The sequence below is a fragment of the Larus michahellis genome, chromosome 3, assembly GCF_964199755.1.
Source record: "Larus michahellis chromosome 3, bLarMic1.1, whole genome shotgun sequence".
NCBI lineage: Eukaryota > Metazoa > Chordata > Aves > Charadriiformes > Laridae > Larus > Larus michahellis.
In genome coordinates this window covers 34650284-34675548 of record NC_133898.1, presented here as the reverse complement: position 1 = coordinate 34675548, position 25265 = coordinate 34650284, and the positions used below count along the sequence as shown (strand labels likewise).

Genomic DNA, 25265 nt, shown 5'->3' with positions numbered 1-25265 from the left:
TTAAAGTGCTGTCTATTCAACGTAAGGCTTAGAAGGTTAGGTTTTGGTCAGTTACTATGAGACACCACATGAGGAAAAGGAGTCATGCTCCTTATACAGCTAGGACTGTGAAGATTTAATGATGTGAGCCTTAAATGTTCCAAATTTGATATTGATAGTGCTCTCAAACAAACCAGGAAAGCTTAGGCTTTTACGTAAGCTGCTGTAGCACTGTTTTAAGAGCTTTCAAAATTAAAATGTGTGGCTCAGTGTCTCTGTAGTTTCAGTTGGCTTTTTTTTTTCTTTAAATCAATGACATGTGCAATCACCTCCATTTCTCTTGTATTGGAAACGGAACATAATCAGATTTGGATGTAACCTGTTCAAACAGAAGCTGAGAGAGGTTAGATAATGACTAAACTGAATGATGGTGGATTTTGAAAGTATTTTTTTATCTGCGGACCACTGAAAATTCACTGGTGGCAGTGTAGAACTCACTCCAGAGACCATAATCCCTACTGACAGTGGGATGGTTTCTTCGGTGTCCTCTGTGAACCCCTTGGAAGAAGCTTGTGAACCACAGGTTGAAGACCACTGGGTTTGGACCTGAAAATAATAAACAGTAGAAAGACACAGAAATTTCATTTTTAAAAAGGGTGAAATTGCACATAGGAAATCCTCCCTCTCATTTGTATTGGCAGAACGTTGATTAAGGAAACTGGCAGTGAGCTTTTTGTTACCCATGTCTGTGCATTTTACACTGGTAGCCTTTATCCATTGCTTGAGATGGAATAGCATGGCTCCACGCTAGTATGGTATCGCCACGCTAACAAAATCTTTGATCCTGAGAAGGGAATGTAAACTTAAACCATTAAAACATGAATTTATGATTTGTGTCATTAATGCCTTTCTAAAGTAAGTGATGCTTGTGGTATTTAGGATATTACTGTATTATTCTCCTTATACTTAAGAGATACCAGAAACATATGTTTGCGTCTTTTAAGTGACTTTGTCATGGAATAGCTGTGGCAATGGGTACATTTTCACTAGTAAAGATTGGGAAAATTCGTTTAGGTTCCTCACTACGTAAAAAAGGAATTACTTGTGGAATCCTGTCAGGAGTTAATTTAAGTGGAAGCATCCAAATATAGAGTGTGATTAATACTGAGAGCATCCAGATTGAAATTATATAAATACAAGATGTATCCTCTGATTTGTGAGGTACCGAGTGTTATTGCACAGTCTGACCTGGTTGTGTATTTGAATAGTGTTTTGTCTTCAAGTAGGCATTCTCTAGGAACCTAATGGAGTAGTAAGCATTTTTCCATTTGTATGAGATTGCCAGTAATATGTTTTTACTTACGTTGAGATTCTGCCAAACTTCATACCTATTCATTTGTGAAACCACATTTGGTGTTCTGCATTTCAGCTCTTACTAGGCTTCCTTTATTGTTGTGAGATGTAATATACAGATTTATTTATTTATTTATTTGAACTTAACTGTGCATTGTGGCTTGTATCAGGAATAGCGTGGCCAGCAGGAGTAGGGAAGTGATCGTGCCTCTGTACTCGGCACTGGTGAGGCCTCACCTCGAGTACTGTGTCCAGTTCTGGGCCCCTCTGTACAAGAGGGACATTGAAGCGCTGGAGCGTGTCCATAGGAGAGCTACCAGGCTGGTGAGGGGTCTGGAGACCAGGTCATATGAGGAGAGGCTGAGGGAGCTGGGCATGTTTAGCTTGGAGAAGAGGAGGCTGAGGGGAGACCTCATTGCCCTCTACAACTACCTGAAAGGAGGTTGGAGAGAGGTGGGTGTTGGCCTCTTCTCCCAAGTGAATAATGACAGGACCAGAGGAAATGGTCTGAAGTTGCAGCAGGGGAGGTTTAGGTTAGGTATTAGGAAGAATTACTTTACTGAAAGAGTGGTCAGGCACTGGAATAGCCTGCCCAGGGAGGTGGTTGAGTCACCATCCCTAGAGGTGTTTAAGAAACGTCTAGATGTGGCACTTCAGGGCATGCTCTAGTGACAGAGATTGTAGGTTGTTTGGTTGGACTCGACCTCAAAGGTCCTTTCCAACCATGAAGATTCTATGATTATCATTGATGCCGATAGCATCAATAGTGGTTAGATTACATTAGACTGTCTAACACTCTACACTAGATACCTTAATTTCACTGGCTTTTAACTGTCAGGGAGTTACCTTTGAGATGAGATTCTTCATCCTAGATCGATCTCTATTAGAGAGTATACATGTGTGGCTTGCATGTATTTCTAAATGATAATTAGAAATGTTTAAGAAAATAAAGGACTGAGCATATGCACAAATGCTGTCATTAGTGGGCGAAAAGTTTCTTTATTCTTTGAAGTATCAATACTGTTGAGATCTGGTGAAAAGGCAAGTTTGTGGGCAGATACAAAAGTTTGGATAGAAGTCTCCCTCTGAAAATATGTTCAGGTTTGTTTTGAGTAGTAAGCCTCAGGAAATTGCCTCTTGTACAGCTGCTAACAAATTCCCCCGGTACCAGGACAGCAACTATTATGAACCTTGATTTTTTTTTTTTTTTTTTTAAAAGACAAATTGGCTTGGATTTTAGGGAGATTTGAAAATTAAATGTTAATGACTTCTAGGTGTCTGATAGCCTGAAGTGAGGAATAGAAATGACAATATTGTGTAAGCGCAGAGGGAAAGAGCCCTTGCTTTACTGACAGATACGATATATTTGCTTTTCAGTCCTAGAGGATTCTCAGGCTATCGGCTCTGAGAGGCTGTTGGCAGTGTAGGAGTGAGTGCTACCCATGTTCCACCTTCCACTGGAGTTATTTTGTGTGATTTTGAAACTAGGGGCTATGCTTGCCTCGACTCATTTAATTTTTCTTATCACAAAAGTGTATGGCAGTCTTAAAACCTTCGTGAATGCCATTGAAAGAAGCCACAGCAACAGGAGATGCTTCAGCATACTTCTGATGTTTTCAGGGCATGAGAGGCAGAGAATATAGACGTGCTGTGTGTCTCAAAGGGCCTTTGAGTAGGTTATTTCAGCTTGAAAAGGGATTAGATTTAGATGGCTGCAGTGTCAAACGGTTGCGACTGAAGGTGCCTATTGAGGGTAATTCCTTTCTATAGCTGGATCCCAGCAGTTTTGTCAATGATGAGTAAGTGGAAGGAAGGAGAAATGATCCATTTGTTGTGGTAGGTGATACAGAGGCGAGAAAGAATATGTATGAAAGGAGACATTAAAAAAGCACAAGCTACATGAAGGACCTTCTTCAGGCTCTTCTAGCAGCAACAGCTGGGAACAACAGGCAAGCAGAGGGGGAGAGGACAGAGAGGAGAGATTGGTGCTGGTTTTCCTGTTCCTTTTCAATTTTGGGAGACTTGTGTTGCTTTGGTGGCTTTACGTACGGTTGTAAATGTAATGACGTCCATCTAGCAGTTCTGCACATTAGTTATTTTCCTTTCCTTTAAACACCCAGTGCTCCTGCAAGCAAATTTGTTGCTGACATAGAAATAACATTTTCACTTTAATCCTGTTTGCAACTGTAAGCAATATCACAGTTTCTAATTGTATCAGATTATTTTATGTAACAGCAAGTACTATTCAAACATCTCGGTTGTCTGTGGAGCTTTCTAAATAAAAAACCTGGAGGTGGGGGGAAGATGTCCATCTATATGCAGTTAGAGCTATTGCTAATATTAAATTCGCTTTTCACATAAAACTTATCTCTCAAACCTAATTAATTTTTATATTTTGTTAAACATCTTTGGCAGCCAAGGCAACATGCCTACTGCCTGTTCAGTTCTTTTATTGGGTTGAACTAGACCTAACATTTGGATAAAATATATTTTGACATTTGAATTTGGCTTAAATGTTTCGGGGAAACAGTTTAGACATGCATCTTCCATGGGTGATTCTCTTGTCAGCCTTATGACGTTGTACTGTAAATATACTTTGGAAGTGGGCTTTCAGTAAAATCAGTGATGCATTTATTACTTGTTCCTGGTCTATTTTTCCCTCCTACTGTAAAATCACAGCTCAAAGTTACTTTGTCTTTTTTTTTTTTTGGTTAAAGTTATTTTCTAGAAGTTAGTTTGTCATTTTTAAGTAAATCAAACTGGATTTTCCTGTATTACTTCTCAGTGATTATCTCTCTGCTGAAGGAAACGTTAAATCTAATCTTCTGCTATAAGAGTAAATAGGAAGAGACATTGTCAATTTGAATGTTTTAGAAGGAAATAATTTTGAAATCATGATATAGTATCCTTTTAATATATCCCATTTCTTTAGCTAACAACAAAAAGACTTTTAAAGGGATGCTTAATTCCTTTTAAAGAGATGCTTAAGGCTGTCCTCTTCTCTGTTCTTCTTGTTTTCCTCATGCTCCTGTCGGTCCTGGCCGGCTCTGCTGGCACCCTGCTGTCTCTTACCTGCAGGTCCACAGCCGCTTGGTGCCTCCTTGGTCATAGCTTTCTCCTTAGGGAAACTGCCTAATGACCTCTTGGCATTTCTGGAGAAGACCACTCACTGGAAAGGCCATGCTGCTGATCGTTGTTAGTGGATCAAGTTTTCACTGGCTCGTTTTTGATAAAGTGGTTAGAGTAGGTTGCAGGTTACTGGACTTCTGACATGAGCTGGAGTAATGTTTTCTTGTTGAGACGGGATTTTGAATAAAGGGGTTGTTCTGGTGCTAAGTGAGAAAAAAAAACTGGGTGGCATCTAATTCAGAGCAGATTCTCTTCTGTTTTATGGTCTGTCGGGAATTTCTTCCAGCTTTTTATAAAGTGAAGATACAGATTAAATGTTGATTATAATGGTTTTTGTATATATATTTTAATTAATATGCAATGCAGAAAGTGCAGAGTTGATTATTTTTTGGTCAACCATAAATACTAGCATTATGAAGCCAAGCTAATTTGTGTTTAATGTTAGGTTGTGATAAACTAAAATTTGTAATTAGTCCACTGAACTTTGGGGGAGATGCTGTCTTTTGGTCATCTGAAATACCAGTTTTCGCACTCAATACAAGCTGAAGCTTTTAATGATTAAAACAGGTCTCATGTAAAATTTTAATGTAATATGTAGGTATGGTTTAAGTTCATGTCTACTCCTTATTTATAAAGCATTTGTACATTAGTTTCCATTGGATTTAATGACAACATATAAGTTTGGGGTTTCTTCTTTATTGTGCCACAGTTGATATAATTAAATTGCATAAATCACATGGTGCTTGTGATGATAGTGGTGATGTGAGCCTTTATGAATTTCAGAGGAAGTTCAGACTTAGAGCTTGTGAGATGTGTTTGTTCTGGTTCTCGGGATTTGATTAAACCAAATCCTGGACGTGCCAGTTTGGTATTAGTAATTTTAAACTTTTATTTATATTTTGAAGAAAATGTTTCAACTTCTTGAATTGAATTCTGGACATACCTGTCTTAACTTTAGAAAACAGTTTTCATATATGTAGTTTAGAAGTATTTACATGGCTTTTTAGGATTAGATTCTCCTTCATGCAATTTTAGAAAAGGTGCGGGGGGGGAGGGGGCTAAGTGGCAATTAGACCCTTAATATTAAACTCTACATTCATACTTCCTAACATAATTTGAGTCTGAATTAGCTGAACTTTTATTAATGCTTAGACTTGGAAGGCTATCCTTTCTTTGGCGGGAAATATTTAATGTTTGTCCTGCCTTCTTTTGGTGGAAGAGGAGCTTGTAACCCCATCTCTGCAGTGCATGTAAGAGATACTCTCAGCCTCGTAACAGCCTGACCAGTAAAAGCCCTAGAATGGTCCACTGCAGATCTCGGTCATGTTGTTGCCTGTGACGGTGATGATGTGAGTGTGTGAATGTGAGCTTCGTGCTGGCTCGGGGCCACGGCTGAGGGCAGTGATAGTACTGGCCTGTCTACCAGGGGCAGGCTGGGGACAAGGCTTGGCTCTGCCACCTTCTGCACTAGCCAGCAGAGCTGAGCAGGCACCCGAGGGCAGGAAATGCTCTGCCGTATTAAAGGGTGCTGCATATCCCACCCTGGCATATGTTCTCCATAACCCCCTGTAGGAGTCGTCTGCATCAGCCAGAGTGCCCCCGGGCTCTTAGCTGCTGCGCTGCTGTGGAGTCAGATAAACTCTTGTCCTCATCTGGACAATTATTGTTTTAATATTGTGTGTTGCCTCTTCTTCTATAGCCCTGATCTCCAAATTGTTGGGTTTTGGGGATTTTTTCTAAGTAACAGCTGTTAGTTATCAACTACAAGAATAGTCTTAACAGTTTAACATCAGACACTTGAAATTAAGTGGGCCTACTCTGTTACTGAGGAATCAGCAGGGCACACATTTCCATTCATTTCATTCCTGAACGACTTCAGTTTTCTTTTCGTATATAGCATTTGAGGAAGCTAGGATTGTTGAGTGAGTTTTCAGTGCTGCACTGTTTGAAAACAGTGTTGACTTCTTAAATCTTTGTTTGTTTCTCGCTGTTCTGGGGCAGATAGATACTTTTCTGAAATGTATACATGGTGCTAAATTTTTAAACTGCTATTAAAAAATTCTGAACCTCAGTTCAATTTTATCAAAACCTCTGTTCTCAGCCACAGAGGATCCAAGTGTTCCTGTTAATATATATTAGGTTTTGGAGTCTCCATTCATGGAAATATTTGAAACCTGACTGGACATAGCCCTGAGCAACCTGCTTTGGTTGACCCTGCTTTGAGCGAGGGTGTTAGACCAGCCGATCTCCACAGATGCCTTTCAACCATCGTGATTCCCTGGCAGCATTCAGCAGTTTCCAAAAGCTGAAAAAATCATTCCAAGACCCTCGTTCTTCATTGCTGGCTTGTCTTGCGAGATCCAGACATAAGAATCTAATGACTGATCCAGAGAAGTAGGTGTGGAGTAGATGCCCATTGCCCACATGATAGGGTAACTGTAGACTCTGCCGGCGTTCGCAGGTGTAGGTTCTAATCATCTGTGCTTTCTCTGTAATGCTCCCCAGAAGATTCTTCAATTGAGTTCCAGTATACGTTTCTTTCTTGCTGCCCAAATATGAATTGGCAGGAAAGCTTTGAATAACTTGCTCTCATTTTGAAGTAACGTGTGATGAGGAGAGAAAACAGAGTTTTGAATGGAGGAAGGAGGAAATCAGTACAGTAGTTTATTCTAGAAACTTTGGGTTTGGGTGGAAGTTGGACTGTTGATGGATTTTTTTTTTTTAATTTTTTTTTTTTTTGCCTTCCAAGAAAAAATGCATATGAACTTCCTGGTGCAAACTTTATCACCTATTAGAGAAAACAACGTAGTTGTATTTGAAAAGGGCGAGTCAACCATTTTACTTTCGGTAGTGGCTTTGTTTAAAATCGTGTAACTGTGACCCACAACTCCTCAAATGTTTTTAAGAGACTTTTCCATTATAAAATGTGGTGTCAAAAAGAGGGTTAATGTGGTTAAAAAGATGCATGTTCCAAGATTTTTTTTCCTGCAAAATATTTGTCATTGGACTCATGAGTAATTACATGTATAAATGTGTTAATGAACCTTTACACTGATTTAAGATATTTTATTGCTAGAATTGCAGGTGATTAAGTATCTAAGTACTGTGTAACATACCTATACCTGGAGAATCACTTTGAAATTGTGGTGTAAAAAGTAGGACATAAAAAAATGTAGCTGCATTTTGATGACTTAGATGTAAGGATAACTCTTCAAAAAGCAGAAGGACGTCTTATCCTAGGCTTTAGTATTTGGATAACTTAAAAAAAAAAAACCAACAACTTATTTTTTTAGTTGACAGGTTTTTTGAGTCTAAAAGTGGTTGGTTAGAAATGAAGCATAAGAAGTTTCAGTCCAGAAGAAATTTTTTCTTTAAAGTGTTTGTAACTGGATGAAAAACATGTTTTAAATGAAGTGGTCTTTCAGCATATGTTTATGCCAGTTCTAGTGATGTTACTCATGGAAAGTCTCCAGTGTGGATCTGTCACAACCTGAGGGAACAAATTATTCCCTTTTAAGAGAAGAGGGAAAACAAATATAGCACTACCTAACCAAACTTTTATTTCACTAATTCTAGATAATTATTTTTGTCAGTTTTATCCCCCTTTTGGTTACAGTCTTACTAAAGGAATTTGTTTTCTGCAAAAACGTGCAATTCATTAATCGCCACATTAATTGTGAGGATTTGGTGGTGGTTTTTGTTTTTACATGAGGTTGATACATGCTTCTCTTTGTAATATAAAATAAGATGGTATCCACTATTTTAAATGGTTAAAGAATAAACAAGAATGATTAGCTCACTTTCATTTGGAGACGTATTTGATGCAGATTAGCATTTCTTACTGTAGATGCCCAACGGTTGCCTATCATATCAGTAAAATAATAATATTTAAAACTATGACAATGAGGAGCACCAGAGAAGACATGAAAGAACCCCAGAGGCCTAAGAAGAGAACAGTGAATAATTTAATAACAAAGCACTCAATCTACTTATGTTTCTCTACAGACACTTGAGTACATCTTCTTTTGTTAGACGCAGATGTAAAGGTAACTGCTTGTTAAGGTAAAGCAAGCTTCACTTGATTGTATTTAGTTATTTATTTATTTTTTAGTTTTGCATGAAAAACGTTACCTTTTTCTGAAGAATGAGTAACCTACTCTTTTTCTTAACTTCCTTGGGTTTTTTTTCTGGTCTGTCGCTATAATCCTTTTTATATTGTAATGTTACAGTTCCTTCACAAGGGATTAATAGAATTTTCTGGAAGCACTAAACTAGTACCTCAGTTTTACAGCCTTTTTTCCAGTGAAGAAAAACTTTCCTTGATGGACGGAATGGAACACTTCTTGATCAGCGTCAGCTTTGAATAGTCATAAACTAGAGTATAGGAAAATGTCAAAGCAAACTGTTTTTTTCCCTGTGTTAATAAAATGAAAGAAAAAAAAACAAAACAAATGAGGACTTTAGAAATTTTAAGAGCACTGTCATGATTAAGTTTGCAGAAATTATTTTTGAGTGACAGCAGCATATAATTTTGATCAGGTCTGCATGAAGCACCGTTTACTTAATGTAACATCTGTCGCGAGTAAACTGGATCTCAAATCTCTGTTAAACTGGAGAATAAACACAGGAGGCGAATGTATCTTCTGTGAACTGAAGCAGACAGCTTTTTTTTTTTTTTTAGGTGAATTTCAAATCAAAGTAAAGTAAGAAGAAACAACACGGATAGCAAGATGCGGTCACACTTTTCCTTACTATTTAGTACCTTAAAGAAGTTTTCCTGCCAGCATTCATTCTGATTCCAGAATTCTTAATTTATTTTGAGTTTCTCTATGTGGAAAACCTGGGTACTTCAGAGTTCAGTAAGCTGTGCCAAGAAGTGTCTGTAGGTTAAAAATATTAAATATGATGTCTTCAGATACAGCCTAGATGTGAAGAGGGATGGGGAGGGAACGAACAGAGAGGTGCAGCAGCGGGGGATCTGGGATTCCTTCACAGCACATAGTGAGTCTGTCTCTATCGCCTTGCTCAGCCCTAAGAGAAGCCTTTGCTTATGGATCTGTGCTGAGGAGAGGGTAGCTTACGAAGGAGAGACTGAGTACTAAGATCAGTGATATTGCAGGACGGGGGAGAAACAGAATAAAGCCTGAGTCAAGCCAAAGCTACAGGTCAGAATTTTGCATGGATCAGGGCTGTGGAGGCTGCATGGCAGCCCTGGCCGGGCTGCCTCCCAACTGCCCAGAGTGAGCATTAAAGAAAATGACAGTTGCTGGAGGTGCCATTCTCCAAGAGGCATTTTGCTCCATATGTTGTGGTCTTGTCCGGTTATGCTCCACTCTGGGAACAAAGTCTCCATGAGAGTTAACATGACTCAAAGCTCCAGCCATTGGTATGGCTTAATTAACAGTGTTTTAGCCACAGCAGTTGCTGCATCTGTGTTGCCTATTCTACCAGATAAGAATGATTCCTGAGAGCAATTACAGCAACGGAATAGCATGTTCTTGTTGCCTTTCTAGATAAGTTCAAACTGACGGTTTGCATGTGAGACTTCTTGATACAATTTTTATTTTACTAAATCTGCATGCTCTATGAAGTTCACTGACAAGTAAACTGGTTGAGGGGTTCTGTATTCACTGGAGAACCTGATGGTCTCTCCTTAATGGATCATCTGTGTCTTAAATGTCCTGCGTCCTACAGGAGAAGGGTGGTGTGGGTAGGACAGTGCGTGCAACAGCGAAATGTTTTAGCTTGAAAATTAGACAGATTTTAGGCAGACATCAGTTTCCCTAGTTATAAACTGTTGGTGATAACACCAAATATAGATGGTATTAGCAAGGTCTAGGTATTGCTTTATAGGCAGGAATCTTTTTTTAAAAAAGTCTTTATTGGTTCCCTTAGTTCTTGGTACTTTATAATGCTGCAACTTGAATAACTATGCACGAACATGAACTGCTGAGTTCCAGGCTTTTACCCTTTGCCTCTGCTGTTTCTAAAAGCAGCTGGGATGGGTCTTACCTCTTGCAAGATCCTGAGTGGCTGGAGATGGGCTGGTTGAAACACCAGCTTTCCCCATGTGCTACCGCTGCAGGGGTTTCCGCTTGGCTGAGCTGAGAAGGAGCTGCAGCAGGACAGGGTTGGTGACAGCCTCCTGCTCTGGAACTTACAGCTTCCTTTGGTCAGCTGTGTTTCATGGTGTTGGGTCGGGCTTGTTGGCTTCAGCAAGCTCTGGAGAACTGGGAGGGGTAGGGGATAAATAAGGCTGCGCGTTGAGCTCTGTGGTGTGGAATGGTTTTGCTAGGCTTTTGGGGGAGCAGTAGCATCTTTTTGGACTGTGTCATGTTTTTAATGTATGCATCTAGGCAATTTCATTTCAAGAGTCTCTATAAATAAATGAGTGTTTAACATCACCTATTGTTTCTCTCCTTTTTGAAGCATGACTGTCAACGTTGGTTGTGTTTGTCTCCCTGTGCCCCCCTCCCTGTGGGTGAATGGAGGTTAGGTAAAATCTTGTCAGTGTTTGGCTATATTTTTTTTAGTGTTGTATATACAGTTTGTTCCCCTGAGATCACTGGGATAATTTAGTTGTATAAAACTGAGCGAGTACTGGCAGGATTTGTCTTGAAATTATAAAGTGTATTCCTAAGGCGCATACCTGTTTTCTTGCCTATTATATTTTTAGAAGTGGACTCCATGGTTTTCATTTCCTATGTTAATCCTGAAGCCTTCTTTACTGTCTTTCCTTTCTTCTAATGTGAATTGGCTACACATAAGTAACTTTTAAATGTATTTGAATATATTTAATTATCACTAATTCTGCTTAGAATTACTTTAATGCTATTTCATGCTTTACTGTAATCACATAAAACGTAGGATTTTTTCTTTTTAAACTTGTCCTCTTACATTAAGGTAATATTGTATTCTATAACGCTATCCATATTGTTGCGATTTCTCTTCATGGCAGTGCTGCAACAGGGAGAAAGAGCGGTAGCTGGATTCTCTCTCTTAAGTTCCTACTGTACTACAGTGTTTAAAGTAAAAATAAACGACTTAACTGCTTTTTAGTTGGATGGTTAACTTGCAAGTAGATTTTGGACCCGGAGTTCATATTTTAAAGCTCTCTGCAAGAGCAGAAAGGAGCTTCAGCTCTAGCTGCTTTATGAGCAATGACAGGACCTGTTTTCCAAAACTGTCAATGAAAGCGGTGGGGGCAGTCACAGGTGACTGTCACCTTCAGTCTTGAGACATGCCACCCTAGGTCTTTCACTTTTCACTGAATGGGGACATGTATTTCTTCTGGGGATGAATCTGCGGCACCAGTTTTGTTCTGATAACAGCATCTGGCACTAGATTGATTTAACAGGCTATGAGGTTTGCTCTTTTCACATATGCACTTGTACGGCAGCTTCTGTGCAGCTCTGACATGGCCACACGCTACTGTTGTTTTTTCTGCCTCCTAGCACCACGTGTGAAGCTAAGGCTCTTTGACACCTGCCATTTGGACCCTTTTCTTACTGAAAAATGTCATCGTTTTCAGACAAGATGAAGACAGATATCTGATCATTCTTCCCTTTGCAGGGATGTGCTGAGGGCATGGTTCATACGCAGATGAATAAAGGATTCCGGGCTGTAGCTATACAGTTAGTTTTATTAGTTTAGTATAGTAAGTAGTTTTGGATTTAGGGATTCATAGAGTTATATCTAAGGCAGAAGAAATTAAAGCATGGTAACTCATCGTTATATCTTGCAATAACTCGCAAACCTATTTCATTCTGCTGCAAGTAGCAATTCTCTTCCTGTTTTAATGGCAGGAAATTTCACATCACTTTTCCTTGGTGAGGGGAATGATGGTAGTTGAGGAATTGAAACCAGAAAATTTTGAACTCTTCTGATTCTGTAATCAGTGAAATGTTTTATGTGGGATATGTTTTCTGCATTCATCCAAATCTGGAAGTTAGTAAAAGTGAGCTGCATTTTTCCAAAGTAGTAACTTTTTTTTTAAATGATAAGCTTTTAAATCCTATGCCACAATTGCTTCCCCTATATACTTGAAACCCATTTTGTGCTAACAAATAGGCAATCAGGTTTCGTGGCTCAGAACATAATTGTCCTTATGTTTGAAATATCTTCTTAATATGTTAGATTACAGGCAAAATACTCTTAGAATGTAAAATGAATATGCAGCCCTCTTTTATAATCCAAAGCAGTGAAAGTCAAAAATGTTGTGCTTTGTTAGCCCTAATATTTCCCAGCTTGGAGGGAAGTGGGTGATACTTGAAGGTAACTATTTCAATAATTGCATTTTTTAATATACTTACTAATTTTTTGGTCTTTGTCATACATTTCTTCTGAGATTTGGATGCAGGTCTTTTTAGTTAAACTGCCTTTGATTTCTTGTATTCCTTTTAATTTCTTATAAAACAGACATTGGAGAGTTCTTGTATTTTGTCGGATGTTAAAAGACTATTATTTGGTATTTCAAACCATTACATTTTTCTTTTGCATATTGTAAGCAGAATTTCACTTAACGTTTTCTATGGAAACTTACAGAGTGTGGCTGAGCAACAATACAGGGTCTATATCGGTGCTTATCGCTTGATGTGGGTGTCTGAAGACACTTTGTGGTCTTAACTTCTCGCATGCTTGGGACCTTCTGAGCAGGAGGAACTGTTCTTTAAACTTGTTCTCTCCCCCCCATCTAATTGAATGACATCTCTGTGAGCTTTTCTGTAGTATTTTTGCAAAAGGCGACTGTAACACCTCTTGTCTAATGTGACTGGTTTTGAAAGGTGGATTTCCATATAAGCAAAACTTGTGTGGTATGTAGCGACTAAAAGTTTTGAATGAAGAAATGGAAATTCGATGAAAATTCCATTCCTATCTAACAATATATTTTGTCATTGTAAAATATATCTCCCGAGTTCTATATGTTGTTAAAATTTAAAGCTAAATCCTTAGATTATTTAAAAGCACAGATGAGTTGTATGGTTTTTGGCTTGATTCTGTTGAATTATGATTGCTTTCTAGTATTATATTTTTCGTGATCCTAACATCTTCGTTTGCTGTACTACTAGCTCACGGGAGCTGGGGGAAAGAGCAGATTTTGAATTTGAGCTCATCTGTCAGAATGAACAGGCTCTTAAAAATCTTCTCAAGCTTTTTATTCTTTGAATACATTATTGAGTATATACCAGAACCTTTTTATCTTGCACTTCCATGACATATGTTCCCCATAAGGAGGAGGAAAAAAAAAAAAAAAGTAATGGCTTAGCTGTGTCAGAGCCAGGGTCTGTCAAGGCTGGTATCCTATTGTTCCTGTGGCGAAGCGCGTGTGGCTGAATAAATCACAGCGTCTCGCTCAGCCTGCGCTGGCCTGCGGTCTCCTCCCCAGCAGAAGGAGCTGTGCTGTGTATAAGGACCGGAGCGCTCACATAGACGAATGTGAGACCCTGGGAATGGCAGGTAACTTGCCCATGACAGCAAGAAACCTGGAGCTTGCTGTTGGTCATGATGGGGAGTTGGAGTGGCCGTCAAAGTCGCTTCTGCCATGGGCGGTGTCCTGCTTGACAGGAGAGGAAAGAATGAGACACAAGTCAAAATGCAATAAAGGGATTATTGCTGTTTCATATGAAACAGCTTTCAACCTCCCTTAGGTAGTTTTCATTAGTCACCAAAAATGGGTATGTAGGGAGATGTATAAGACCAGATGCAGACATACTATTTCTCTAGTACTTGCATAGCTCTCAACCACTTTTGGTTTTAGGCTCTTCTGGAGCTAGTTGGGACTCCTGTGTTTTCAGTATGGATTTCTCTTTCGTGGAATAGCCCAGTCTTCTTTTGAGCCTGTACTTAATTAAGTCTCCCTGGTCCCTCCTCAATTTGTTTTTAATCACTAAATCTATCAACATAATTAAAGCTTGTAGCATTCCAATAGAGCTTCTAAATGTAACATTCTTTTCTAGCAAATATTTTTGTCATTTAATTTCATTTTATTTTTCTGTCCTGGGTAATTCTTAAGCCACTTATTTTATTAAGTAACACTGAATAATCCTCTGACCCTTCTGTACTTCTGCCCTTTGTGGGTGTCTCTAGCTTTTTTTGCCACAAGCTTATGAAGAATATATTTATCAGTTAATATGTAAAAAGTTGGGTTAGAGGAGTTCACCACAATTACTAAATTTTGATTGGGAAGGGAGTTATACTTTGGCAGATCATAATTTTATGAACAAATACGAAAATCTGGGCCCACTTTGAGGTTGACATACCCTTTGCTTTTAGAATGACCACAATTTTCATCCAAGTATTAACACTGTTCTCTTCTTTGTGCTTGTATTGTTTCTTAAAATGTTATTTTAAAGGCTTCAAGTTATAAATCAGGGGTTTGGAGATTGTAGGAACAGTTATGTAAAGTTGGATAAAGTTACTTTTTCTCTCTCTGTAGGTTATTAATCCAGTGTTGCATTTGATTGTGGGGAAATGACTTAAATGTAATAAAATAGTCTGAAATGTTGGTAAGGTTCGTGAAAATGTCAGGAAGCTGCATCTATCTTTAACCCTAGAAGCCTCCAGCCTGATATATCTTTTTCATTATACGTACATTAGGCTTTTACAAATAGTTTTGAAAAGGTTTTCAGTGAAAACTTAATATGGAAGAACCTTGTAAGTTTTAAAAAATGTGCCATTATATGCACGTACATGAAGTAGTAACATATTCAAACAACTGTTGATAACTCTAGCTTGTTAAATATAATCTTAAGTATTATGCATTTTTGTAGGTATGCAATAGCTTTAAATTAAAAAAAAAGTATTCTGAGATTATTTTTTAACCTTTTACAAGAAAGGCTTAAGGCTTTTTTTGTGTAAAAATTAAGAGACTGAAAATCTGAATGTTTTGAACAGGTCTTCAACTTATCTTTTCATACTGAATATATGATGGTTATCTAAGTTGAATAAGAAAATAACTTGTTCTAGTAAATGTTGAAAGGCTCCTTAAAGCATTTAGAATACAGCCGATGTGGTCTCTAGCATAAAGCTAAGGGCCCACCAGGTGGTGCTGGTGGAATATATTTAATGTTGGTTTAAGAGTACTTAAAATGTGTCTTGACAAATGTGGATGAGGCCGGTGCACTATACGAAAACTTACTTTCTATGCAACAACCCTGTTTGTACAATTAAAAAGAGTAAATTGAAATATTATGTAGAGGCTTTGTGGTTTGGGCACTTTTAATTTTAAAAAGTTGAATATAGACGCTGAGGAAAAATACTTATCTGTAAGATGGTTGATGTGGCAAGCAGGAAGTATGGGGGCATGTTCCCAGATTCTTTACCTGCTTTTTTGTTAATTCAGAGGGCAGTTTATGAAACTTGTCCATTCGTGTATGATAAGCATATCATATCATGACCACTTGCTTATTTACCTAGTACATATGATTTTAAATGGCAAAGTAAATTTTTAATAATGTTGTTTTAACTGGTAAGATTGTGGTCAGTGCAAGAATCTTTCCTCTTAAGAAATGCACAGAAATAAGGATCTCATTTTATGAGGGTTAGGGGAGTCTAGTTTCCTGTTTTAATGCATTACGTGGCTTAAGTCAAAGTAGAAACAAATTCTAGTTCTGAATGTATACAGATTTTTAGATACAGGTTTTACCAACACTTATGAGGGCTTTCTTTTGACTCTTGAAATTTGTATCCTTTAAAAAAAGGGGGAGGGAGGAGGTTGGACTGCAGTAGTTTGGAGTAAATTTCTATCGCCTGCTGATTTGAGCAGATTTGGTTTTGTCTTCATGTGCCCTGACATAAAATACGTACACTCTTTGAAAGCATGATGCAGAGCATTTTACAGTATTAAATTAGCATAAATTATCCTATATAGGATAAGTCCTTTTTAAAGAGGAGTATTAGAATGAAGAAAAAAAAAAAAAACATGCCAGAAAAACTTCTAGTGTCTCTAAACCAAAGTAACTATCTCCTATCTAGTCAAAAAGCAAAATCCAGAACAACTGCAAACAAAAATCTCCAAACCTATTCTGCTTGTAATCTTGTTGTGACCAAGCTAAGTGTTTTATATCATATGTGCCAGTGTCACATTAGTAACCACCTCACTGTAGCTAAAAACAAACTAAATAAAACCACATGACAGCCACTAATAGGTCTGTAAAAGTCGGGTTGACTATGGTTGAACGAACCAGAGGATGGTTTCCTTTGGAGTTTGTGGCCCTGTGCATTTACTCTGGGTAACAAATTTATTTACCGTCTGGGTTTTACTGTTTTAGGTGCAATGGTATGGGGTTCTGCGTGAGCGGAAATTCTTCCCCTCCTTTTCCAAGTCTGCTACACTAAATACTTCACAGAATAACTGCATGTGTATACAAAACCATCTTAGAATGGATGTCAAATATCCAGTGTATGCTGCTTCTGAAAGTGCTTTTTATATCTTGTTTTCCTGCTTGAAAAAATTTTTTACTTGACTTCTCCCCCCCTCTTTCTCCACCCGGTGTATAAATGTTCGTGTACTTGAGGAAAGGAAATGTGCTCTTTTCAAATGTTTCTTCCTTCCATCCTGAGTTTAATTTTATTTACTCATTTTAGCAAGGAGTTTTTGTGCTACCTACCTTAAAATTTGGCACAAGTCACTACCATAGAATGATAGTATTACTGCATTCTTCTCGCATCTCAAAACTGTCAGGGTAGCATTAATGAGAATCATTAGGTTAAGTGTTAAATGTTAAAATTCCCATCCGTGCCACTTTATTTTTTTCACTGCACAAAATACTGTGAGGGATCGAGCAATAAGCTGCGTCCAGTAACACAGTTTATATAGTTCAGCACTGTAAAAATGCACACAAAACATTTTTTTATCAAGCTGTAACATCAATGTATTGAATTTAGAAATTGCATGAGAGGTTAACTTTTGGATCCATTTGAATACAAAACGATTGAAGAGCAATTAGTTAAAAGCTGTTAGAAGTATGTGCTAACGTGTGTGGTTTTTTGGAAGCGATTTCCAAAAAGGGTGCGCTTGCCAGATTCTGCCTTTATAGGGTGTGAACAGGTTAAGAAATACATTCTGCTGCATTGTTCTTTAAACTACCCTTTTGTCAGAAAAATCAGTTTGAGGAGGCTTCTGTCAACATCTGTATTTTTCGGCAGTTAGGTTTTTGTGATATGGTCATATTTCCAAACTTGTTTTGCTGGTGACCCTCAGTTATTAACTGTCATGGGACTGTTTTCTGAATGCCATTTAGAGTGAAGGAATGCCCATAATAATGACTTTTTTTTTTTTTTATAAAAAGATCATGTAAATAGTTTCATTTTCATTTGCCTTGTTCAGGCTGTTGACCAACTGGTCTGAGCAATTTTTCTCTCGTGTAAACTGATTGTTTGAATAGGGCTGGAGTTATGCTATACAGAAGAGGACTGGATTTTATCCTCTGTATTTATTAAAAGATCCAATTTGTCTGTAATATTGAAATGTTCTTTTGAGTTTCTAGTAACTATAAAATCTGATTTGTATGTACAGCGCTCACCAAATTCCATTTTGATTGAATAGATTATGGTAATTTATATATTAAAAAAAAACAAACGTGTAAAAACAACAGTAAGAAAAACATATCTTTTATATCTGCATTTTACTCTATTTACTGTTAACATGCTTGGAACACCGAACGGGAATGTGTTTTATCACTGAGCTATTCTCCAGCTTTTTCTGAAGGGAGGGGCTTCTAGTTATCAGTTTCTTTATTTAAAAGTGTGACCTACTAAATAGTCTTAAGAGGAAAATTTATAGTCTAATTTTAAAACAGTAGAAAGCAAAGTTATGATTTTTATTGAAAGGTCTGGACTGTGGTTTCTGTCCTTACGGTGAAGATAAGGTTATTCTAAGAGCAGAATAGTAAAAGTAAAAATAGTTCTGAAACGGATAGTATTCCTCTCCAGTGCAGTAGCTGTATGGTGCCTTAATTATCAGTCTGAAATTCAAGTTCTGTTGAAGTTATTTGAAGAAATATACTGTTTGTTGATTCAGTGGTGTCAAAATTTCACAGCTGAAAATAAACTTACACTGTGAATAGTTGATTGCTGTTTTCTCTTGAGTAGAACTAGAGCACTCGAGGGTTTTTCAATTACGTGTTGTGATTTGAATTGGTGAGTTTATCATCATTACTGAATGAGTTTGAGGTGTGTGGTAGATACATGAACTGTAGTTTAAGTTACTGAAGACATGCAGTCTGTGTTATTCTTTGGGGATGGCAGTGAGAGCGGGGAGAAGACGGTATTAAATGCCGCTGAGAAGCGAGCTGCTGCTCTGTGGCTCAGTCTGTGTCAAGTTGGGTTTTTTCTGAGTCTTTTAGGCAGCTAGCTTTAGACAACGTGCGTGCACAGTCATGACTTGGGTTCATGTAATAGTTTAGTTGATGCTAAACTTCAGAATCTAGGTGTTTTTAATGAAACTGTCCGGTAGGTTTTTGTTTTGTTTATGGAAACAAAGTGTTACTTCTGGTAACACTTATTTCTCGTGTTCATTTTCTGTGTTGTAAGATTACTGCAAGGGCTGATATACAGTGCGTATTTATAATAGGGCCAGAACTGAAAAAGAATGGATGTTGCAGGTCAGGGAGGACTGTTTTGGCTTACACGGAGATCTTTTGCTTTGTCTGTACTGTCTTACTTTTGTAAGTATTCAGTTGACTCAAAATATCTTTAAAACATGAGGCTTTAAAAAAAAATCCAAATATTCAATTAAGTCACTTGCTGAGTTTTTCAGTTGTGTGGTCTTTTGATTGTTTGCCATTTTATTTTTCAGCATTGTCAGTGAAGCAGGAGCATCTATCTACAGCGTCAGTCCAGAAGCATCCAAGGAAATGCCAGACTTAGACCCTAACCTGAGAAGCGCAGGTATGAAAAGTATTCCGTTTTGTCACCATTTCAACATGGAGCTTAAGTGTCAGTTCTCAGACTGTACTGTTTATAATATTCAGTATAATAATAGTTAAAAGTATAAAAAGTGAAGGTTTTTGGATGTTTTGTTTCTAAACTTTAATTCTTCTATCATTTCACATTTGAAATGCTAGGTATGCAAATCAATGACATCATCTTTTACTAAGGCCTGTAATGTAAAGGTCCTTGTGGATATATTCCTTCAATAGGCTGGTACAGGAGAATTTATGGACATTAATATAACCAATGAATTGCATAAACTTTCACGTTTGAATGTGTCCGTGCCCACAAGAGCCAGACCTTCCCTCTCTTCTCTTGTTCCTTGTATGTACACAAATGTCTCTAACAATAATTAAACGTTTCAAGTGGTAGAAAAAAATGTAAGAATAGAACAGGCAGTTTAAAGGTATGCATTCATTGAGATCAGTTTGAAGTCTTCATGTAGCTGAATACAGTCCTCAAGAAATACTATTTAGTTTTAGTTTTTTAAAACCTACCTACTTCAGCATAAATGTCGCTGAGGTATAATACAGCCTAAGTTCTTAGAAATGTGCAAGGGTTGCCACTGTTATAATTTCAGTGTTTGGTTAAAGAGTAGTCTTTAAAGATCAAATTCCTAGCAGCTTCGTTGGTGTCCAAATTCTATTCATGGATTTGGTTTATTGGAAGACAGCTGTAAGGGCGGGCCTGGGGTTATTTTGGATTACTTCATTAGTGTTTATTTAATTGGGTGTCTTTTTGTGTTTATTTTAATTAACCCGGTTTTTATTTTCTTGGTTTACCTGTAATTTACTGTCGTACTCAATCAAATAAAACACATTTGAAAATGCAGTAACATTCTCATATAGAAATCTTTTCCAGTCAAAATGATACTATTCTTAATTTGATTGTTAGTTTAGCAGGTTACTGGCTTGGAAATCCTGAGGAAGGTGTAGAAGTAGGTCAGCAGAAAATAGTTCTGAAGCTACAGGGTATTTGGGGGGTAAAACTTTCTAGGATTCCCCATGTTCCCCTTTCCTCTGATTTCCACAAAGGGAAAAAAGGATTTGTGTTAACTCGATGTTCCAAGTGAATCATTTTACAGGAATATTCCTTAAATGTCTGTATCGGCCCTTCCCTTCGCAGGACAGACCACTAGCTTCTTTTTGTTTTACTCTTTTTCTCTCTGCCTGCGAACGGACTCCATTGTGATTATTTCTTCCCTGGGCCACGGGTTTTGAACGTGTCACGGTATGGCCAGAGCAAATATTAGGCTTGTGACCTTTCTGTATTTGTGACAGATGCCACTAACTTTCCCTTGGGACAAAGTTTTTTTTTTTTCTTATGTTGCTGATATATTAAATGTGGGTTTAGAGTTAGAGTTGATGTAAATGAACAGAAAAACACTGAAGAGGAGGAAATCTAATTATTAACAATATGCTTTTCCAGATGTACATGACTTTCCTTTTTTCAGAAGTTAATTTTTGAAAATTTCGGACACTTCTATTTAATGTTGCGCATCAAATACAGTAAATGAAAATCAAACTTGTGATATATGACCAATATCAGTATTAATTATCTAGAGTTCCTATTTCTCCATTATTACTAGGAGTTGCTTCAGGCATAACTTAAGCGTTGCTGCATTTGGTTTGAAAAGCATCGGCAATTTTAACGTGCCGCAGCAGTACCGCAGAGTGGATAGAAACTGAAAAAGGGGTAGGCTAGAAAGTGAAAAAATAATTGCTTAGTTCCATGGATGTCAGCTGTTATGGAACTGACAACTAGAAGTATACTTATTACAACAAAATTTTTCTAAAAGTTTTTAGACTTTCTTCTTGATGTCTCTCGGTGTCAATTTGTAATTAGCTGCGCCAAAGCTGTGGACATTTTTTTTAATGCTGAACATAAAAATCTGACATAACATTAGAGGGAAATATTAACCGATGTTTGGGATTTTTTGCAAACTTTTTTCTTGACTAGCTTTTGCTTTTGTGCTTTTGATTTTCCTTTAATTTGCAGCAAACAGAGAAGTGACATGGTGTCAAAGCTGACTTGCTTTTTATTTTAATTGTTGTGTTACATCTTGTCAGGTTCTGTGCTTACATGATAGCATTTAGTACATTAAAAGAACCTGACAGATGCATGATGAAGTGTGACATTTATAGTTAAAATAAAAGGTACAACTGACATGAGATATCTGTGATCTTAACGCAGTTTGCCACTTTAACATTTTTCTCAACACAAACTTTATAGAGGGGTTTGCGGGTTTTTTTGAGTTACACAGGTAGGCCTCTGTCCATCAGGTACCTAAATGTAAAATATTAAATAATGCATTTTATATGAGAGCTTGTGATATCTCTTTCATATTTGCAGTGCTGTTTGGCAATTGATTATAATAAGTTTTCACTTCATATAAATAAACAGAAGACATCAATCCTGATAAAAATATTAACTTCTTAATTTCCCCTGGGCTAAGTGTTGTATATAGGTAGAAAAATGGCAACCTTTAGCATTTCTTGGGGGTGCTGATTAAATATATTAGTTAAGCCAAGAACTCAAATGGTTATTTTTTTTTTTTAGCCTTTGAGCTGTCTTAGAAGGTCATGGATGACATGGATTTGTAATAAATAATTGAGAAAAGTCTCATTATAAACTAATTGTGTATGAGTAAATTATAGCGGAAAGTCTTCATAGTCATCTGTACAGCACTTTACCCAATATTGCACTTGCTTGAACAATAAATGATAGTTTTTTAAACAATTTGCTGGTATCTACAGTGCAGAGAATGGAATAGGGTTTGTCTAATTTTAGAATTGTCCTCCAGAGCTGGGTGCCTTCTCTTCTGGCCTTAGGCAATATCAGCTCCTAATATCAATTTTTTTACATTGAACTAGGTTATCGAAACCTTTTATAGCACCAAATATGAATATTTCACAGAAGTACAGAAGCTTCTTTACTGCTACTCCTATTCCTATAAAATCTTGTGGAGTGGGACTCAACTAAGTAGATAGTAAAGAACTTGATGAAACCTAGTTACTTGTGTTTGAGTGGAGTGAGAAGGTATACATCCCCTGCTGACAGTCATTGTAGGATTAATGAGCAGAACAGCTATTTCTCAGCCTCACAGAATTAGGAGATAAGAGGCTTATAGGCCAGAGCAATAAAAGGATTTCCTACTTGATAGGCTGAGGAAGTTCAGCTGCAGCAGATAAGGATGGTTCTGCCTAGAGAACAAGCCACTGGAGTTCAGTAACAGGGGTGTTTGGATGAACTTGCAGTAGGGTTGTAGCCCGACAGAGAAGGGAACGCAAGGCTTCCTTGAATTCTCCTTCCCAAAAGCTGTGCCTAAGAACAGGCTGAAGATTCATGGTGGGAATTGTTGTAGGGGAGAATGGGCGCTGTAAAAAGGGTGCTTAGCAAGCTGTCAATGTTGATCATCTTTGTGAAGTTTATTAATACGTGCCCTCTCGAGGCATTGTGACTGCCTGCTCTAGGGTTAGTGGAATGGCAATGAGGGATCTGCGAGGCTGGGTGAGTGACTGTAATTCTGTTTCTGCCCCAGCGTGCGTCACCTGGCCACCCTGTTAGAGGAATCAAATGTTTAATTTGGTAGAGGTTTCATAAAGCTGTCAAATTCACATTTACTTGACTGTCCTTTTGTATTTTTTTGGTATATTTTTTTTTTTTTCCTGAGATACCATCAGTGTAAAACTTCATATTTAACCTTTGGTTAGCTTTTATTCATGGCAAGTGCAAGTAGGATTTTTTTCACTGTAACTTGTCCGTAAGACCTTCTGGATTGCTCTAGGTCTCTCTGGCTGAGATTTGCTTGTGCCTTTTTTAAATGGAAGGCCTGATTGCAAGTTTCCCTTTGAAGCAGTTGTAAGTACTGTGCTCAGTGAACAGTTATTTTGCCTTGCAAGTTTACCAGTAATTCTCCTTGCCATTAGTTGTCTTTCATTATCAGAGCAGTTGAGAAGACTGTCTTGATGTGGTATTATTTGCATAAGTTAAAAAAAAAAAAAAAGGCTAAACTCAGTGGTGACAAGCGTTCCTCCCTCAAAAGGATGGACTCTGTGACAATCAATGTCGACCTGCTTTTGGTTGCTGTCACTGGGCCTGTGAACTCTGGATTTAAATGGTTTTCCAAAAGCTGGTATCTTCTTTGTTTTACCTCCATCCTGTCCTATATAGGATGGTTTTATTTTGTTGTGCAGAATCTGTATTCCTAATGAAAATGAGGTTTCTGGGATGAGATATAAAATGAGTCTGTGTAGGTGTCAGTGCGTAGACACTGCCACGCTTTGTTTTTTCTCTCAGCTAGCGCTTCTCCACTTCTACAGTTCCCTGTTGTTGCAAATGCTTGTTGGCTTGAACAAGCTTGGCTGTTCAAAAGGGGAAGACTGTGGAGCGACGTGTGAAGTATGTAGAAAGTGTAAGCATGTATGACTCGTGTTGAAGGAGTGACACATAGAAATATGGAATTTGTGTACTTACTGGATACCTGGAAACTTTTTAAGGTGTGGTCAGCTAGTGGTGATTTTGTTGTTGTCCTTAATACAAGGAGGATAAAGGATGCACCAATCATTTTGCATGTGCTCACATCAGAATTTTTTTTCTTCTGCTGCCTCTCCCCTTCTTGAAGTGGATGCCGTGATGAAATGAATGCTGCTTCATAACTCTAAGAACCAGAGGAAACTGCTGAATTCTGGTGAAATGGTGTCCTGATAGCAGAGAATCGTTGTGAGGCAGTAATCATGCTGGGATTTTACCCTGGTTTCAATATACGCTCAGTTATATTAAATAAGAAATGCCTTCGTTTCATTAAATTGAGAAATTACCTTTCATTTTGAGATGACTGCTCTAACAAATAAGCAATCTCTTCTTTATTTCACTATTTAAAAGGCAAATTAAAACCTAATGTACTTCATTGCATTGATTTATAAAAATGCAGACAAACCTGAATACGTAGAATTCTCTAAAGACAGGGTGAGGTGGGAAAGGGGGTTATGTCTTTTCAGACATGACGTTTGTGTAAACACTTGTTAGAGGAGATCTCACACTAAGCCTCTCTGATTTATTTCCATACCTTAATGCAATCATATGCATTTGGTTTTTAATTTGCTATTCTGTGATCAGATGCCGAAACAAGGACAACATACTTGGGCTTGTCTAATGCGGTAAATCCAAGAAATACTCATTTTTCTCTCAGACATGAAGGGCCTGGGGTCCTCTGTCAAGACCACATAGTTGTGTCACCAAATTAGGAAAGTAATAAAAGAAGATAAAATGTTCCCTAAAGTTACTTTTTTTGCAAAGATTTGGAATACTAACAGGGCCAGCATGTGTGGCACGCTGCATGCACAGGTAAGATCCAGTATAGAAACTGTGCTGCTTTTAAAGGATGATTTCTCAGGATAAAGAAGAATCTGAGAGAGCAAAAGGTCACCCAGCACAGCTTGCCTTAGCATTGTCAAATCCCATCTGCTTGTCTCCTCTCCACAGGGCAGAATACATTGGATTATTGTACACTCAAAGTTCAGCACACCACTTGCACTTTTCCTTGCAAAAGAAAGGCTTATAGGCTTTGGGGGCTTGTTAGGACTTTGAGACTGTCATTCTACAGGGTTTTATTCCCTGGGGTGCTGTTAAAGATAGAGACATACAGTTCAGAGCTGTCATACTGGCCAGCCAGTAGATGGTAGAGATTGGAAAAAACGTAATTTCTTTTGACTTTATCTTAAGGAAAGTAAAACAATTTGATGATTAGATGTGTGGGACATAGTGCCTTGATGTCTACTTGAGCTAATTTCTTTATCTTCTTAAAAGAGCACTACTCCCCCTTGGCTACTCAGGAGAGAAGGTCATTTTTCAAGAACTTTATTGGACAGAAG

General features: G+C 37.8%; 1 protein-coding gene across 5 annotated transcripts in view; it reads left to right on the top strand.

Moving 5' to 3' along the window:
• SRBD1 (S1 RNA binding domain 1) overlaps positions 1-25265 on the top strand; it is a 132913-nt gene that overhangs the window by 45551 nt on the left and 62097 nt on the right. For all 5 annotated transcript variants that reach the window (XM_074579636.1, XM_074579632.1, XM_074579634.1 and 2 more), the window contains exon 17: positions 19259-19350. In XM_074579636.1, the coding sequence (XP_074435737.1) occupies positions 19259-19350 (92 nt within the window). The remainder of the gene's footprint in view (positions 1-19258; positions 19351-25265) is intronic.